The sequence below is a fragment of the Camelus bactrianus genome, chromosome 17 (assembly GCF_048773025.1).
Source record: "Camelus bactrianus isolate YW-2024 breed Bactrian camel chromosome 17, ASM4877302v1, whole genome shotgun sequence".
In the NCBI taxonomy this organism is placed as follows: domain Eukaryota; kingdom Metazoa; phylum Chordata; class Mammalia; order Artiodactyla; family Camelidae; genus Camelus; species Camelus bactrianus.
This window is the reverse complement of record NC_133555.1, coordinates 37,347,364-37,365,740: the sequence shown is the minus strand read 5'-3', so window position 1 is coordinate 37,365,740 and position 18,377 is coordinate 37,347,364. Positions and strand designations below refer to the sequence as shown.

Genomic DNA, 18,377 nt, shown 5'->3' with positions numbered 1-18,377 from the left:
TTCTGCACAGGGGGATGACTGAGAACCCACGAGAGAAACTTTGCACAACTCGGCCTTGGCCTCCCACGAGCACGCGGCAGGGGGTGCTCCCTTGCTCCCTCCTGACCCACAGCAGCTGCCCTGAAGCTGTGGCAGGTCCTCCATCCTTGCACAGTTGCCAGTGTCTTCTCCCTCATGGGCTGCCCTAGGAACTATAAATGAAGCTTGGAGAGGCAGGAACCAGATTTTAGGAACATGGAACTACCTCCCTACCCTTCTGTGAACATCACCCTGGGGCACACTGCTTGCATACGCTGGATTGCCCCCCAGCTCATCCAGGGCTGGGCAGCGATGGTAGGAACTGGCATATCCAGCCAACTCTCAGGCCTCCACTCGGGACTGTCCAGTACCTTCCCAGCCTGGCTGCCACAGGAACTGGGTGCCTCAAGCCACCTCCATCAGGAACCCTGACCAAAGACAATCCAGAGCACGCGGAGAAGACGCTGGAGACTTCCAGGCAGGGCAGGACTGACTGCTCCGCTCTGAAGCTTGAATCGCAGGCCCTCCTCTTAGCCACACGACTGGGGAACTGGCTCATTCTCTGTGAGCCCTAGCTGCTGTCATCTGCAAAACGGGATGCATCTTCCCTACCCGGCAGGTTTGTTGTAAGGCTGAAATAAGGACCATCTCAAAAGACCTGTGTGCTCTTTGCGGTATTAATAAAATGGCCCCTGCCAGCTCCACTGCCCCATCAACACACCACATGACTCTCATCACTGCCACATCTGTTAACCCGACGACAGGTGAGTGACATCTGAGATGAAACAGTGTCCTTGCTGGACTCCTCTACCACGTCGCCAGGCCACATGTGGAGTTGAACTGGGTCCCCAGGGCCTAGCAAGGTGAGCGCACTTTCAGCTGCTCACCAAGGAACCTGCTGGCGATGCGCCCAACTATCCCAAATGGCATCATCTGCAGAAACCCCCTCGCCCCACCCTCTCCTCATCTCCAACACTGTCCAATAGCCTGACCTCCCCTCTTTGGCTTGTGCCAGAACGGTGGTGGTCACGAGAGTGAAGAGACATGATGCTATGGACTAAACTCTGAACCGCCCCCTCAGTTCATATGCTGAAGCCCTAACACACCCAATGTGGTGTTATTTGGAAATGGGGCCTTTGGGAGGCAGAGGGTTGGAAGAGGTAGTGAGGGTGGGGCCCTGTGATAAGATTAGTGCCCTTATAAGAGACACCAGAGAGCTTACTTCTCTCTCTGCCATGTGAGGACAGAGGCAGAGATGGCTGTCTGCAAGCCAGGAAAAGGGGCCTTATGAGGAACAGAATCAGCTGGTATCTTGATCTTGGACTTTCCAGCCTCCAGAACTATGAGAAATAAACCTTAAGCCTCCCAGTCTATGGCATGTTGTTATGGCAGCCTGAGGTGACTAACACACCTGAGGCTCTCCTCCCCTAGGATGAGGTCAAGCCAGGCAGAGCTGGGGGCAGGGTCAGGGAGACAGAAGAGGGCACGTGAACAATGAACAGAGGCAGGGAAGGCCTCTTAATATCCGGTTGGGAGCTAAAGATACTGTCCTTTTCACAGCCTCTCAAGATCTAGGGAAAATAATAGCAAGAAAATGCCTAAGAAGTCAGTATGTGCAGGAAGAGCAAAACTTCTAAAAGATGATGAAAGGATCATCAAATGGGAAGAGTGAATATATGACGTTTCTGCTCAAGACACTCATCTCACAGCTTGCAGGGGGGAAAGATGCAGCCCAGCAGGTGGCCTCGCTTAATTCCTCCAGTATCTACAGTAGTTCCCCCATCTTCTGCTTCCCTTTCTGCAGTTTCTGTTACCTGTGGTCAACCTTGGTCCAAAAATATTAAATGAAAAATTCCAGAAATAAACAATTGGTAAGTTTTAATGTGCAGATTGTCTGAGGAGCAAGACGAAATCTCATGCTGTCCTGCTCTGTCCCACTGGGACGTGAGCCAAACTGACTACCGTGGGATCAGTGCTTGTGTTCAAGTAACCCTTAATCTACTTAATAATAGCCCCAAAGTGCAAGACCAGTGATGCCTGCGACTCGGATACTGTCTTACTGTACCTAATGTATAAATTAAACTTTACCCTGGGCATATATGTATAGGAAAAAACATAGTATATATAGTACTATCTAGTTCAGTGCTATCCGAGGTTCAGGCATCCACTGGGGGCCGTGGAATACATCCCCTGCAGGCAAGTGGAGACTACTGTATTAAAAAATTTAACTTATTTTTTTATTCTTAAACTTTTTAAAATAGTATTTATTTTTTAGCTTAGGATTTATGCTGTCTTCCTCAGCATTTGAACATTTAAATGAGATACTCTAAAAGCAGGAAGAATTTGTCTATAATCTTAATGTAAATTGGCGATTAAGCAGTTAAAAAACAATAACCACAAAAAGTCAAATTAACAAAAACCATCCACATCCTAGCCAGAAAGTTAAAAATGGATTTCCGCAAGGTTGGAATAAGAAGCCCTTCAATTAAAGTGCCTTGCTTAAAGACACAGAAGTAACAGCTCTGCCGGCACGGCCCCTCCTCTGGGGAACGCGCCTCCTTGCTGGGGGCCTGCACTCCCCCTGGGCACGCTCAGGCTAGAGGGTCTGTCCAACTCACTACTTTACCTGTGGAACTGACTTTAAGGGGCTGCTTTTTTTCGTGAAGAAAGATTCGGACCTCTGCTGTTTCTTCCCTGGTCAGTCCAAAGGCTTGCAGGAGATCTAATAAAATGAGGTTGGCCCCTGGCACCAGGACGGAAATAAAGAGCCCACCCCGCTCAGGTCACGCACCCCCCGGAGCAGGGAGGGAAGCCCTGGCACATACTCACTTGTCCAATCTTCTTCAAAGCAATGCAGGAAGTGGAATCCCACCATGATGAGGGCGTGCAAGGAAATGAGAGCTATGTACATCTGAAACAGGAAAGCAGTGCAGACGCCATTGTTGTGAGGACCTTCTGGTCATGGAGGCTCCCGGGCTGGGACGCTCAGAACCTCCCACTCAGGAACACTTAGGCTGAGGGCTGGCCAGGACGAGGGCCAGAGAGGCATCTGGTGATTCCCCCACCGGTCCCACGCCCCCAGCCCCAGGTCTGAGGTGAGCAGCCATTCACAGGGAGTGTGTGGAACAAAAGCAGAAACGTGTGTGTCACCACATGTGACCCAGGCTGCCCGGGGGCTCCAGGCCTGCGACTCGCCTGAAAAGCCAGCACTGAACTGCCAACAGCCCCTCCAGCCCTCACTCTAAATACACTCCACCTACCTGCAGCTGAGGGAGGGTCTGCTGTCATCAGCCAAACCACCTTCTTTAGCTACTTAGACTGGACTTCTGGGATGGGAGCCCAGAACACAGCCCTTGCTCGAAGCTAATCAGCTCGAGTCAGTCTTCTAGACGCTCAAGGGAAGGGCTTAGGAGCAGGCACTCGAGGAACCAAGGAGGGCTCTGGCAGAAAGGTGGAGGTCTACATGGCCAGGCAGTTTTCTGAACAGCAGCACAGAACATCGTGAGTGCTGAGAATTTTCAAAGGAATAGAGCGCTCCGTTGCTTCATGGAGGGTGGGGCAGAATTCGGAAGCTGACTTACTGTAAACAGGACGAAGTACTTCTGGTTGTTCTCGCCGACACAGTTATTGACCCAGGGACAGTGGTGGTCCATCTTCCGAATGCACCGCTTACAAACACTGAAAGAGCCGCAAGGCAGACCTTTGGGGGTTTGGGGGTCCTCACGGAGGCAGGAGGGCCCAAGGGGACTCAGAACCCACACGTCAGTGCCACTCCTCGCAAGTGGCCCCTTAAGCACAGCCTGGTGTTTTGCTGGGTATGTGTTCCAAGGGGCTTGGAAGGCAGGGCCAGGACACCCAGGGTCACAGTCATCCCAACCAGGGGGACAGTCATCCACCTCCAAGGCCTCTGGTTTAACAGAGAAATAGGCTGAAACTGACATGGCTGAGAAAGAGGCCGATCTCCTGAGGTAACAGTGGGCTGAGAATTTCGTTTACTGAGAGGTCAGAATGAAGAAGCAGTTTCAAAAACTTGACAGGATGAGATGGGATACAGCCGCTCCTCATTTCCTCTCAAAGACCAAAACCCTGAGGGCAGGCTAGGTGGAACTTCCTAGGGGTGTGGCTGACGGGAGAGAGTCTAGAAGAGTTCAGAGTGGGGGCAAGTGCAGGTGTCACAGGGTGTCAGGAAGTCCCCCTCAAGGAGCCTTTTAGCTCTAAGATAATGGCCACTTGGCTGAAAACAGCAGAAAAGTCACCTGAGCTTAAGTGTTGATCACAAATCCCATTAATCTGCAAATTACTAACTTGTTATTGGCATCATTTTTGGATTGTGACTCTTTCAAGTTTTGATATTTAACAGCAAACGCCCTCCCCACCCGTTTTTGGGTGATAGAAATAAGAATCTGAAACAAGAGTACAAGGCTAATAGGGGCTTGAAAACAACTACTCCCAAAGCTGCAGCTCAGAAAGACCCATTTGCCAACAGATAGGAACAATTTTTGATGAGCCTTTTCCAATCCATTAAAATAGGCTCCCTAACATTTATCTTGGGGGCATTATTTGTTCAAAACAGTTTGAAATACTATAAATACAAGCTTGGAAATAACAGAATTAGGTTTTTTTTTTAAGTTATTTAGTTCACACCAGCTTTTCTTTCTACTAATTCCCATAACTAACTTTATCTCAGATTCTCACTGAAGCGCGCTGTGCTATGATGGACGGACCCTGCAGGAAGGGTTGGCTCGGGGCCCTCCTGAGAGGACAAGGCAGTCTTGTGCTCACACATGGTGCTTCCTGAGCTCTGGCTGACCCACTGGCAGGGCAGGGACAGCGAGGAAGGGGGGTGCTGTTCCCAGACTACAGGCCAGGAAGCACAGACCACTCTGAGGGAGGGCACCCCCACACCCCAAGGGGGAGGCAGGGCTTTTTCTAAGCACAGCATGAGCTCTGGTGGCAAGGCAAGCCTGGATCTGCTGAGCAGCTACCTTGGTCAGACTGGATGAATGCCAAGCCTCAGGTTCCCCACACACAGGACATAAGTACTGTTAGAAGGAAATGTGAGAACAGATACTGGGCCTGGCTCAACGAGTCAGGGAGTCATTCTGGTCTCCACCCTTGTTCTTTCCACAAGTTCAAGGGGCCATGCTAACACAGGTGCATGGGGAATGGGCACATTTCAGAGATGCTGACCCAGCTCCAGAATCTCCTTGGGAGCCAGAAAGGTAGGGTAAGAAGAGGATAGAAGAAAGAGACATGGAAGGACATAAAGAGAAAGCCAGGTACCAGCAACTCCACTACCCAGTCACATCTCCCTCTCTGTTATCAATTAAGAAAAATTTAAAAATAAAATAAATAAATAATGCTTGTTCCCCATATATAACCTTGAAAGTACAGACAAATAGGCAGTAAGGAGGGGGCTGCCCCCTGTGTCCTGGGCATCGGCTACCACATTCCCATGTGGAGCCACCCCTATAGCCCATTTCTTGCATGTCCTTCCTCAGCTCTGGGGTTTCTTAACCTCTTCCTGCCTGGGGAACTGCTGAGGGTAACCACTCTCCTGCCCTGAGCTCTTGAGCAGTTTCTCTTCTACCTGCACTTATTTCTGAAAGGGGTTTCAAGTGGGTGTGTGGAGGCAGTGTTTGCTCAGCAGCAGAGAGATGCCAATGGCCTGACATCCTCCGAAAGCTGTCCAAGAGTTTAAGCAAGTGCTCATGGCAAATCCGTCCTTGCTCTCCCCTCCCAGCCTGTCTGAAGACGCCAAGTGTGAACCCTGGGAGGGTGGACTTCACAATGGGCTAAGACTCACTGGGCAGCCAAATTAGAAAACTACTCATCCTTCAGGAAGCCGGGCAGAGTACAGCCCACTGAGAGCTGCCAAAGTTGTCCAACATGCTGCTCTCCGAGTTTCCTATTTGCAAAAACATGGAAGCCAAGATGGCACATCTCCCTCTGGCTTACAGAGTTGTTCAGAAGCAGACTTCTGGGCCAGGGGGTGGCGCATGTGGCTGGGGAAGGTCCATCCATGCATGTGGCTGGGGGCACTATTCAGAGGCTGATTCATCCACAGTTCACAGACACCCAGCCTGAACGGCTCTGGGGCTGGGGAACACTGAGGGCAAGGCCTGCGGGTGGGTCCCTGAGTGGGCCGAGTGAAGGACGCCCAGGCCCAGGTGGGACTGCCCACATCCTGCTAGCTCTCCACCACAGGCACTGTCCCTTACGAGGAGGAAGACAAAATGTGAGCCTGTCATACCCTGACATCCCTCTGAGAATCAGTCACCTCAGAGCCGGCCTTCCTTCCAGCACCCCCAGCATGGTGGGCAGGGCTTAGCGGTGTCCCCTCCCCAGACACAGCAGGGCAGCCCAGCACAGTAGCCACGGCAGGCTCCTGAGGGCCTCTCTCCACTCTTGCCACCTGGCAAAATCCACCTTCTCTGGGGCTCCTCCCTGTACCAATTTGAGTGTCTCACAAGAAGATGCTGGGGGCTGCTGAGCTCCCAGGGCACCGGGATGTCCTAAGCATGCAATGAGGGTCACTGAAAAGACCAGACATCCTAACTGGAGGTATTTTGGGGTTCCTGACTTCAGGGTTTCCCAGGCTGCTCCCATTGTTTTAAATCCTGGTTTTATGAGAGAGCGAGCTTCCCCTCCCATCTTCCTCCAGGCCCCCTACCATTTTCAGGCCCCAAAGCACTTCCTTCACAAGCCTGGAAAAATCCAACAAGTTCCCCATCTCCCGGGCATTCAGGTTCTTTTGGGCTTGTGCTGCCTCTCCAGGGATGTACGAGGCCCTTCCTTGGCCCTCAGCCTCCAAGGAGCAGGCTGAGGTCCTCTTGCCCACCCAGAGTGATAGCCCTGTGTCCTCTCCCTATAGCAGCACTTGCCAAACTGTATTGTGGTGGACAAGTGCCTCTGCCCTGCCTGGGCGGGAGACCCCGGGGTCAGGGCCATGTCTCATCCACCACTACAGCCCAGAGCCAAGTCCGGGGCCCCGCTTAGCGAGGGTCCGTGAAGTGAAGGTTCTGACACTGTAGATGGGGAAACGGGCTCCACCACCTCAGGCTGGGATGCCCCAGCAGAGAAAGAGAAGACATAGCAAAAAGGTACCAAAGGGACCATGCTCCACACACTGGTTTTCATCTCACACCTCACTCGCTATGATGAAAATTACAAGCAAAAAAGGCATCTACAGCATGCTAGCCCTGGCTCAGAAACCAGGTAGGGTGAGGCAGTGCAGGGTAGTGGAGAGAACACTGCTCTTAGATCACTTTGGACTCTGGGCAAAGAAACTTAGCTTCTCCAAACCACCCTCTGCAGAACTTGCCCTGCTCTCCCAGGGTCAGGGGTGATGTGTGTAAAATGCTTTAAATCCAATCCTAGTCTGATACAAATTTATCAGCAACTATAACCACAAGAAAGACAAGAATGTGGCAGAAGCCCTAAGCAGTCCACGACGGACTCAGCCTCAGCGTGTGTGTGTTTTTGGGGGTGGGCAGGGGTGTAAGGCTTTGCCAAAGTCTTGTGCAAGAACCTAAAGTATAAGCCTAACCCCTTGGCTGTCCACATCAGCATATCATCCCCCACCCCAAGGATTTCCACATGCTTCCATGGTCCTCAATGCCAGAATGAAAGCAGCCTGCTTGAAAGGAAGACCCACCCATGTACCACCGGGCTGGAAGGAACACCTACAAGTCCAAGGGCAGGGAGTAGCTGTGGGACCCATCAGAGCTCAGGGGAAAGAGTTTAAATCCTATGGACTCTACTGGGAGGAGGGGAAGCAAACAGCTAGGCACAAACATGTATCTGCCCCTTCACCTGAGCAGGAGGACTGGCACCAACCTCCTCTAACCGGACAGTAAGCCCCTCGGCTCAACCAGCACAGATCCAGCTTTGTCTGATGTGCTGGGGAGTCCGCTTATCCAAAACTGTGGGTCCCCAGATGGCTTGGACCACCACGAGCCATCACAAAGGAGCAGTTGTCAGCACACATTTCCTGAGGCAGGAACAGGCAACGCACAGGCATCCTCACTTGAGTTCATCTGAATCAGCAGCTCTTGTTTTGCTCAAGCTGATTTGTTTACTAGCACTCAAGAATACCTCCCTCGATCATCCTGGGGAGAGAGGCGAGGAGGAGGTGGCGAGGAAAATGCCAGGCGGTGGAGGAAAGTAAAAAGAACCACTGTGGTCACCCGCGTTCTTTCTGTAAAGTTGACACCTCCCTTTTTCTGGTCTAGCCTGTATAAACCCAGCACACCCCCGACGCTCACACGTTCCTCCATTTACATAGCTTCTGCTTACTGAGCCAGTGCCTCGCACACTTATTCCTATTTAATCCTCCCAAGCGAGGGAGGAACAACCCTTTCTACAGAGGAGAAAGCTGAGGCTCTAAGAGACTCGGTGTCTGGCCCACTGTCCCCCTGTGTGGCGGGGACAGTGTGGCCCTTCCAGCGCTGACCTCTCCAGCTCCAAGGCTGCTCCGCCACATGGGGCTGCACTGAGGAATGACATCATTCAGGTGATGAAAACAGCTGGCTTCCCAAGCCTCGGGGTGACAGGAAAAGGCGAGCCTGATGCCCCCGACTCTGGCACAAGAAGAAAGCTTTAAATGAGTTTCTAACCCAGATCTCAGAAACAAGCTGACCCAGAGACAGAAAACTCCACAGGAAATGGCAATTCCCGTGCGCCCTGCTCAGCCTCCTCAGCCCTCATCCCTGAGAGGGGGTGACTAGGTGGGGAGGTCTGCAGATTGCTCTCTCTCAGACGGACAGAAAAACTTACATATGGTTACATTAAGTTACGCAAGTCATCTCCAAACTGGAGCCCTAGTAGAAAGAGCCCAGACTCAGAGCCAGAAATACGGGAACCCAATCCTGTCTCTCTGTGCAACCTTGGAGCAGCCACTTAACCTCCCTGAACCTTAACTCCTCATGCAGGGAGAGTCATTCCTATGGCAAAGCTCTCTCTTGGGTGACCATGAGGACAATGATGAGACAGGGCAGGCTGCCGGGCCTGGGACACAGCAGGTATCAGGAGCTGACCACGGCATCTGGATGTTGAGACCAACCGTCCTCTGCGAGGTGGGCAGTGAGGCCCACACAGAAAAGCCACCTTTCAGCCACCAGGACCTCTCACCAAACCCAGATGCTTCCACATGCTCACGCTGACGAGGGTGCCTCCCAACCCCACCCCAAACACACACCTTAAGTCTGAAAAAGGGACCAAGTGACGTGTCTGTATTTCTAATTTAGTATTTAAAGTTCCCTTGTATTAATAAAGTACAATATTTAGATAAGATGTTTTTTGTCGAGAAGAGTCAAAACAACAAACCTGAAAACCAAAAGAGAAAAATCATCACAGATAAGATGGGGAAATAGCTTTTTTGGCCAGATTCTACAGCTGTCACAACCTCTAGAGGTTTCGTTTTAAAGAAAAGTCTTTCTTTTCTTTCAAGGACAATCCCTTCATTTCCCCATTTCCCTGTAAAACTTAATTTAAGTGAAATCGGGCCTGCCTTTTAAATGTTTCAAGTGCTAGATGTTCACAGAATGATTTTCTAAAGCTTTGTCTCATGTGCCTTAATAAGGTCATAAAGCTGTGAGGGGGAAGAGCAGGAATCCCCCCAGTCTCACAGATCTGGACACAAGCAAGGATCCGTGCGGGGTCCTCCAGCAAGTGTGGCAAAGCCAAGTCATGAAACAGGTGTCCTGAGCCCAAACCAAACGGCCTTTCCCGTCTAGGGAGCCTGTGATGGGGAGGGTGAGTCACAGTGGTCACTCCGTACCTGGAGCAGGGGACGTTCACGAGGCCTGCTGCTGACGGCACCATGGGGGGAGGGTCTGCTCCAGAGCGGGTGTTGGGGTGGGGGTGGGGGAGGGGAGCCCGGACCGGCACATGCGTACCTGCAGTGGTGGGCGCGGTCGGGCTTGATGCTGCAGCACTTGGGACACTTGTACACCACCTGCCCCGGCTTCAGCTGTAAACTCTCAATGAATTCTTTAGTGGCATTTCCTTTGGGCACTGCCCCCTGTAAGAAAGAGGAAAGGTGTCAGGGCCGGGCTAGGGGTTCCCTTAGTTCTGAGACGGTTCACAGAGGTGACAGTCATGTGAAAGCAACAACTCCACACACACTGACAGGACATTTTCACCCCAACGACATGCGGGCTCTGTTCAGACTTATGCCAACACCAATGATAAGTTACTGACAAAGAATTTCTACGAGGAAAAGTGAATGATTTTCCACACTGGACAGCTTCACTGCTCCTGCTAATTTTCTCTTTTCATTTTACTAAAATTGTTTTCATTGAATGCATTCTCTCTTACGTAAATATTACAGTAAGGATTCGACTCCCCACTACTTTTTTGTCACATTAGATTTCCCAGTGAGAGCTTTGGTCTTTGTGCATTTCTACTGGCGAGCATCATGTCTAAGAGTCCAGCTTTCCCAGGTCAAGACTCACAGCTCTGAATTTTACTAAGGGCTGTTTAAACTGGAACCAAGTTTTACTCTATTTTTTTACCAGTACTATTATTATGAAGGATTGGTAATCTGTGTTTATTTCTTATGAACCCACAAGCAACTGGGAGCCACTGCCCTCATATATTCAACTTGCTCTCTGCACTGAGATGCTGAAAACAAGACATGACACAGGATAACGATCACCTCTGTGGTGGGGAGGCTGGGAGTGGGAAGAAGTGCTGGTGGGGTGTATAAAGAGGCTAACTTGTCTTTGCAATTTTTTTTATTTTACTTCCCGTTTTACTGAGACATAACTGACATACAGCACTGTGTAAGTCTAAGGTCTAGAGCATAATCACTGGACTTATATGCATTGTCTTTGCAATGTTTTATTTATGAAGCTGGGAGGTGAACACATGAGTGGTCATCATATTATCCTTTTCATCCTTTCAACTACTATCTCAAGTATTTCATTAAATTTTTTTCTAAAAGTTCAAAGAAAAGTGGAAAAAAAAATCTGGTCTGCAAAATACAGCCAGATGCCAGAAGAGTCTATCATAGAAATTTTATTATCATTTTATCTTTTGGGGAGAGGTAATTAGGTTTATTTATTTAATGGAGGTACTGGCAATCGAACCCAGGACCTCATGCATGCTAAGCACACGCTCTACCACTGAGCTATACCCTCCTCACCTACCATAGAAATTCTAAAAGCAAACAAACTTTGGTAGGCAAGGACTATTTGGTATGTCCTGCGCCATTTAGCATGCAGTTCTTGACGTTAAATATGCCATAAAAGTACACAGTATAGACAAGGAAACATGTATGACAGATTCTTAAAGGGATAAGTAGATTCCTAAACAGTATGTAGACTACAAGTCCATTTTAGTAAAGACTACATACACACACACACAGATCCATGCCAAAGTGTTAATGGTTATCTCATGCAGTAAAATCACATGTAATTTTTATTTTTTTTACTACATTTCTTAAATTATGAACATGTGGCATTTTCAATATGGAAAAAACTCATTTTAAAAAACAAGCACAGCAGGATACGCAGAGCATACTAAACTAATTGTGATAATAATTTCATGATGTATGTAAACCAAATCATTATTCTGTGTATCTTAAAATTATACAGTGTTGTATGTCGATTATTATCTCAAAAAAACTGGAATTAAAAAAAAAAAAAAGCAAAAAAATATACTCAGGAAGGAGCTAGCTAACCAAACTAGGAATGTGACTAACTTTCCTGAATTTTGTAAGCAAAGTGTTATGACTCGTCTTATCTTGAGATGTCTGAGGGTCCCTTTGAGGCAGCAGTGAGGGGCCAGGGTCTGGAAGTCTTCACAAAGGCAAGGAAGGGCCCAGACCACCCAGACGAATGGATTTTAAAAGGGGCTTAGGAAGGGCACTGGCCCCGGCAGAGGACAGGATTGCAAAAAACCCCAGAGGATCTTATTCTGAATTCTCTTTAATGGAATAAGTAGTTGAGTTTATGCAATTGTGTGACCTTTTGTGGATCCTGAAGCCACAGACCCACATCTGGAAGTTGCTACTGTCACATGTACAAGGGGAAAGCACTAAGGAACATCATTTCCCCAAGGAGATGAAGAAATGCGGCTGTTTTCCTAAATGAGGGTCCACTTTTGTTTTTTTCCAGTCTAGTGTTTAAGGTCCCAGCCACCAGAATTTGCTGTAAACCTCAGGAGACCCCCCTCATAAAGGGCTACAAGAGCCCCACAGCGCCAAGGCCACTGGAGCTCTCATCTGCTCCTCTCAGGACCGCCCGCTTGGGCAGACCACGATCAGAGACATCACTCAGCAGTGCAGCCTTTCCAAAAGTTTCCCCTCGAGTGACTTCATTTGCATAAAAACCCCCTGGAAGCTCAGTCTCAGCCAGGCAAGACCCCACCAGCCCAGGGAGCCTCTCTCGCAGAGCCAGAGACCAGCCGGGCCAGCCCCCCAGACTGAGGAATCTGCGACACAGCACTTTCTAGTCTCTTTCTTCCTTCTTTAAAGGATAAGCTCTTCTGGGCTCATCTCCACAGATTTCAGAACTTACTCGTTCAGAGTAAGGAATTTTGTTCTGCACAATTCTGAATAGACAGCAGGGAGTCAGATGACCCATGGAGACATTTTTGCCTGCGCGAAGACACAGCTTCTACCTTCACCACCCGGCCCCACCATTCTCACGGGGACGGCTTGAAGCTTCCACATTATTGCACCCAGGAGGCCAATGACAGAGTTTTTTTTCTCATTTCCTAAGTAATACTTGTTCATGATTTAAAAATAATTTACAGACAAGAGAAAATTAAAAGGGAAAAACCTACCCTCTGATTTTTATCATTCAAAAATCAGTACTATTAACATTTTGGAATACAGTTTTCCAGTCTTTTTTCTTTGTACGTAGTAAGCTAAAAACACCTAAATGCTCTCATGCTTCTAAAACATATATTCAGTCCCATAGTGGAATCTGAATCTGGGGGAGCCAAGGCATGACATGGCCATCAACCTTTCCCCTCAGTGGCTAGCCCAGACTTTTAGGACCTTCCTCAACCCCTGCCCACCTCCTTGTCTAGGCCAGAGGACACTGGGGCTGCCAGAGTAAACCTTTCTTTCATATTCTTCTTCCTTCCCAATCCCTGGACCGCGCATATCCACTGTGTTAGAGGACAAGAGTCCCTCAGGGGCTCATACTTCTACCTGAGCTTTTCCTTTGTGTTCTCAGCGGACTCCCACGCCGCCTCTGCCCCATCAGAGCTAAGCTGCTCCAAGCTCCGCTCCCCTCATCCACTCTTAGGTTGACGGCTCTCTGGCACTTGCTGCCTCCACACCAGGGCACTGCTCTCACCCGGTCAATGAGCAACTCCCTGTGGCTCCTAGCCCTCACCTTCCTCAGGACCACCGGGCCCTCCTGCCTGTCACTCTCCTCTGGCAGCTCCATGCCCTCTGGGTCTCTACCTGACCCTGGGGCTGAGCCTCTCCCTGTCTCCAGCGACCCCGTTCATCCTGGAGGTGGTGTTCCTCGGCTCCCCCACCAGCCCTCCTCCCTGCTCATCTGCATTCCCCAGACTATCTCCCCCATCACCAGCTCCAACTCAGACCTCTTCTGGAGCTGAAGATGTCTCAACTGGTTGTTCAATTGGCACTAAAACAAAGTAAACCAAGCCCTCCAATTCAGCATGCTAGAATTGAACCCATCATTTCCTCCCCAAACTGTCTTTCCTGTTCTCCCCTCCCTGGCCCATGGGACATCCATCTATACAGTCACCTGGCGTAGAAACCCAGTAGTCGTCCCTAACTCTTTTAACCCTCTGTCCCACACTCCCACCTACTCCACCAGGTCAGTTTTGCCCCCAAATCATGCCTCAAATCCCATGTTCTCCCTCCATGCCACTCCCATGGCCTTAATTGAGCCCTATCATCCTGTGCCCCAGACATGTTGAGTCTTCCAGGCTTCCTGCCTCCAGCCTCTCCCTTGCACCTTGCAGCGTCACCTCCATCCTTTCTTCCCTGTACCCTGCAGCCTCACCTCTATCCTTTCTCCCTACTATGTTCCAGAGTAAATTTTCTAAAATGTAAATCTGATCATGTAATTCCCCTTGTCTAAAAGCCTTCCCTGGCTCCCTGGAGCCTTCACGTGGTCCAGAGTCCAAGCTCCTGAGCAGGGCTCAGGCAAGGCCACCAAGACCCAGCCCTGGACCACTCTTCCAGTGTCGCCGCCCTCCTCTGACAGTCCTGCCTTGTGGACTACCTGGAGTTTCCCAAAGGCTCCATGCTCTCCAAGTCTTCCTGTGCCCTTAGGGACCCATATTAGCACCTCCCCTCCAGCCTGTCAGGCACCTCCTGGCCTCTTGCACCTAAACCAAAACCTACTCAGCAATCACCTTCTCTGCCTCCTTCCTAGTGGCCCCAGGCTACACCCAGGACAGAATCCATCACTTGGCCCTTGTGCTACCACAACTTGCATTTTTGTCTTATAACACCTATCGTTAAACCCTACACTGATCTCTCCTACAGACAGTAAATTCCTGGAGGACAAAGACAGCGTCTTTTAATTTGTAGAGTGGTGAATTGCCCAGGGCCTGGCATGGAACAAGTATTCAATAAACCCAAGTTGAATGATGATAATGATACACAGACATTTACTGAGTGCTTATATGCCAGGCACAGTTCCAACTTTGTCAGTTAATTCTGACAATAAACCTAAGAGGGAGAGACTATGACATTCCACATTTTATAGATGAGGTAACTAAAGCAGAGAAATTAAGAAACTTCCGGAGATCATGACTATTAAGTGGCAGAGCCAAGATTCAGGCCTAGGCAGTCCAAGTCGAATCTATGCCTCGGTCAGAAGACAACTTATGTACTTATTAGCTATTTTCATTAAGACTTGAACAGTTTTGTTTTGTTTTTTAATTGCCTTGATGCCATAATACCGTTCTCTTGCTAAGAACTGTATCATCACACCAACATTATGATTGAAACAAGCGCAGGATAATAAGGCCTGCTTTAGTTAGTACAGGATAGTACAGGGGTGTAGAAATGACACAATGAAAAGGAGATGGGTTCCAAAGAAGCACCAATGATTCCATTTATTTCAAGCAACAAGTATGAAAACTTGCTTAAGCTGTTTCAGGGCACAGGAGTCGAGGCATGCTCACACCTGCTGGTCCAGGCACAAACGCTCCCTCCAACAGCTCTGCCAGAAACAGGGTGACCAGCCCAGGCCTGTGTCGCAAGGCCATCTGTCTCCTCCACAGAAAAGTAGGAGGAAGGTAATCCCCAAATCGGTTACCCTCCTCTCTCTGGAGCTAGAAAGATTTCCCAGTCGATGTTTATGGATTACTCAGTGGCAGGCATGAGAGGTTGCCTGGCACGAGGGAGAATGCAGCATCTTCCTCAAATGGACCCTGAAGCAAGTCCCCGACCTGACCCACGTAATGTGCCAACACCTCTGAGCGAACTGTGCAAGTCCCTTCTCTGGCTGCACCCAGCTGGTCATGCGGCTGTGGGACGACCCAGCGCTATTCCTCCTGTGTTCCCAACATCATGCTGCCACAGTACTGGCCTCAGTGAATTCTTGCTCGCTGACTCTGTACACCGCTGTGCTCAGTAAGCCCACCCAGAGTCCAGAAGGGAATACCACTGCACACTCAATTGAGTCCCGCCATTTCCACTGCAGAGCTTTGGCAGCTGAAACTCCAACCACTGGCCTGCAGTGGTCTCAGATGGTCACGTGGGGTCCGTTTATAGCAAGGTGTTTACAGGGTGGGATCCAAAGGCAAGGAGGGGCAGTGGCAGGCAATCAGATAAATTTTCCTTCTCTTAACGCTGTGGTTAAACTGAATCAATTGCTATTCCTCCTCTTCTCAAGTCTGAGATTTGAGATCATTTACAGTGAGGTTAATAAGTGATTAGGTCCAAGGAAGCAACTGCTGTGACTGTGTAGCATTTGGCTTTGGGCTTCCTGGCAGCCAGGACAAAAAGAAAGCTGTCCCTCGGCTTTAAGCATCTGGGAGACAGACATTGTCCCAGATCTAAATTTTTTCTGTAGGGGGGAAAGATAATTAAGTTTTTATTTATTTTTTTAATGGAGCTACTGGGGATTGAACCCAGGACCTCGTGTATGCTAAGCATGTGTTTTACCACTGAGCTATACCTTCCCCCGTCCCAGATCTAAATTTTAAAGGGAATCCTTCATGATTCCTGAGGGGGCTCACAGGGTGAGGAATTACAATGTATTCAGAACTGGAAAAGAACAGGCGGTGAAACTGGGATGGGGCTGGCAGGGCGGGGACAGGGTACTAAGATAAGAATGAGTCCAGGTTGTCTTTGAGAGGCTGCCTCCTCTGGGCAAGTGGAGCCACTCTAGACCTCTCAATGCCTCAAGTGTTTCAGGAACACAGAAAGCTCCTCTGATGACATTACACAACGTCAGGGCAGGGAAGGAGAGGGCACCCTGGGATGAAACACCAGTCGCCCTTGTGCTCCTGCCCACGGCCACACCACCTCCAGGCCACACACCTGCCAAGTGAGGCACTGCCCCTCTGTCCACCTGTCTCCTTCCCTCTCCTCACAGACCTGCCCCTCGTACCCCATTTCTTAAATGGGAGTTTCACCTCTGAGTGAGTCACTCCCCTCTTCCCAGCTGTTCTGATGTTACAGTTGGAAAAAGAAATTCAAAGCTGAAAGTGATGCAGTAACTATTTGGCTGAGACTACAGGAGATTTTTTTTTTTTTAACTAGTAATACTAACAAAGGAAAGTGACATATAAGCCATACATTGTTACGCACTGTTTATAACCTTAGGATGGACTTTTTCTGCCTAAAAAAATTATATACAATGCACACATTGTTATACATTGTTTATAACCTCTGGACATAAACTTTTCTCAAAAATTACAAACAACATGAACTCTTGAGATACAAAACATTATAATCTTATTAGGGAACTCTTTAGAACCCTGCAGTGACGCCTTTCTAAAAACAGACTCGGCCTGCAGTGTTTATAAGAATCCCTAACTGATCTGCTTTCAGTGTGAGATCTGGGCTCCCAACTCCACCCCTTGGAAGCCAAGGTGCCCCAGGGTGTCCTTCCTCTGCAGCTCCACCTCCCTCTGTTTTGCCTGCTGGGTTTTGCATGAGATGTCACAGGCTGGGAGTGGGGAGAGGCAGAGAGGGGGCATGTCTGTAGGCTGTGCTTTGAGCTGCTCCCCTTAGAAAGACATTTAACAGATGATGTGTTTTTTTGGCCCAATTTTCTTTGGGGCACCAGCAAAACACCTAGGAGAAGCTGAACGGTGTTTGGAATGTTGTTTGTGGATCTCACTTGGGATTGGAAGCTGAGCAACATACCACAGTGAGAATCATTTGCCCCTGCATCCAACTGCAAGGGGTCAGACTCAGGAGGTCCCTAGAGGGGCCACAGGAGTCAACGTGGGGGTAAAAGAACACACGGGTGTGAGGGCAGCCCGAAGGCCAGGGCGGAAGCCTCCTTTCACTCCCACCCCAATTCCAGTTCCCCGATTCACATGCCTTCTAGAAACCAAAGACCTCCACACTCCACTCTCTGATCCTGACTCCCCACCACCCAGACTTGGTATCTACTACCCACCTGGCACCTCTGCTTACATGAAATAGAGACACTGTTTGGCCGTAACAGGAGCCTTGATTTCTCCTCCAAAATCTGTTCTCCCCAGAGTCTCACATTCAGTAAATGGCACAAGCAAATCTCCAAGATTCTCAAGCCAAGAATATGGAAGGCATCCCCTTCCCGCTCTCTCCCAGTCTATTACTTCTCTGAATGGCGGTTCTCAGACCTGGCTGAATATGAGGGACACCTGGGGGCTTTAAAGCACTCCAATCCCAGGGTCCCATCCCAGACCAATTAGAACAGAATCTCTAGGGGTGGGACCCAAGCATTAGTAATTTTCAAAAGCTCCCAAGGGATTCTAATGCGCAGCCAGGCCTGACAATGAATGGCTTTATATATTCCAAATCCCACAGCTTCTCTCCCCCAGCTTCCCCGCTCCCACTCTGGTCTGGGCGGCCCCCGCATCCTGCATGGCCCACGGCGATACCTCTCATCCTCCTGCTTCTCCTCATCCCACCTCAGACCCCCATCGCAAGCACAAGGCAATGTCTTTTTAAAAATCAGGTCATGTCATGGCCCTCTGATGGCTTCCCATGGCACTGACGAGAGAGACTGAAGTTCTCAGGAGGCCCTGCCCGGCCTGGCCTCCACAGCCCTCTCCACCTCTTCCAGCCCCTCTTGCCTCCACCCACCACACTGCAGTCACCCTGCTCTTAGACCTGTTTTCTCAGATGTGTCAAGCACGCTATCTCTGGGCCTCTGTACCGACTCCTCTGCCCGCGAGGCGCTGCCCTCAGAGCC

General features: G+C 49.7%; 1 protein-coding gene across 13 annotated transcripts in view; it reads right to left on the bottom strand.

Moving 5' to 3' along the window:
• Positions 1–18,377, bottom strand: part of ZDHHC3 (zDHHC palmitoyltransferase 3) — a 119,780-nt gene that overhangs the window by 24,286 nt on the left and 77,117 nt on the right. For 10 of the 13 annotated variants that reach the window (XM_074345084.1, XM_045509840.2, XM_045509842.2 and 7 more), the window contains 4 exons: positions 9,918–10,042; positions 3,600–3,696; positions 2,848–2,929; positions 2,645–2,740 (listed from right to left, as the gene is read on the bottom strand). In XM_074345084.1, the coding sequence (XP_074201185.1) occupies positions 2,645–2,740; positions 2,848–2,929; positions 3,600–3,696; positions 9,918–10,042 (400 nt within the window). The remainder of the gene's footprint in view (positions 1–2,644; positions 2,741–2,847; positions 2,930–3,599; positions 3,697–9,917; positions 10,043–18,377) is intronic. The other 3 variants (XM_074345086.1, XM_074345090.1, XM_074345092.1) reach the window with 1 other exon arrangement.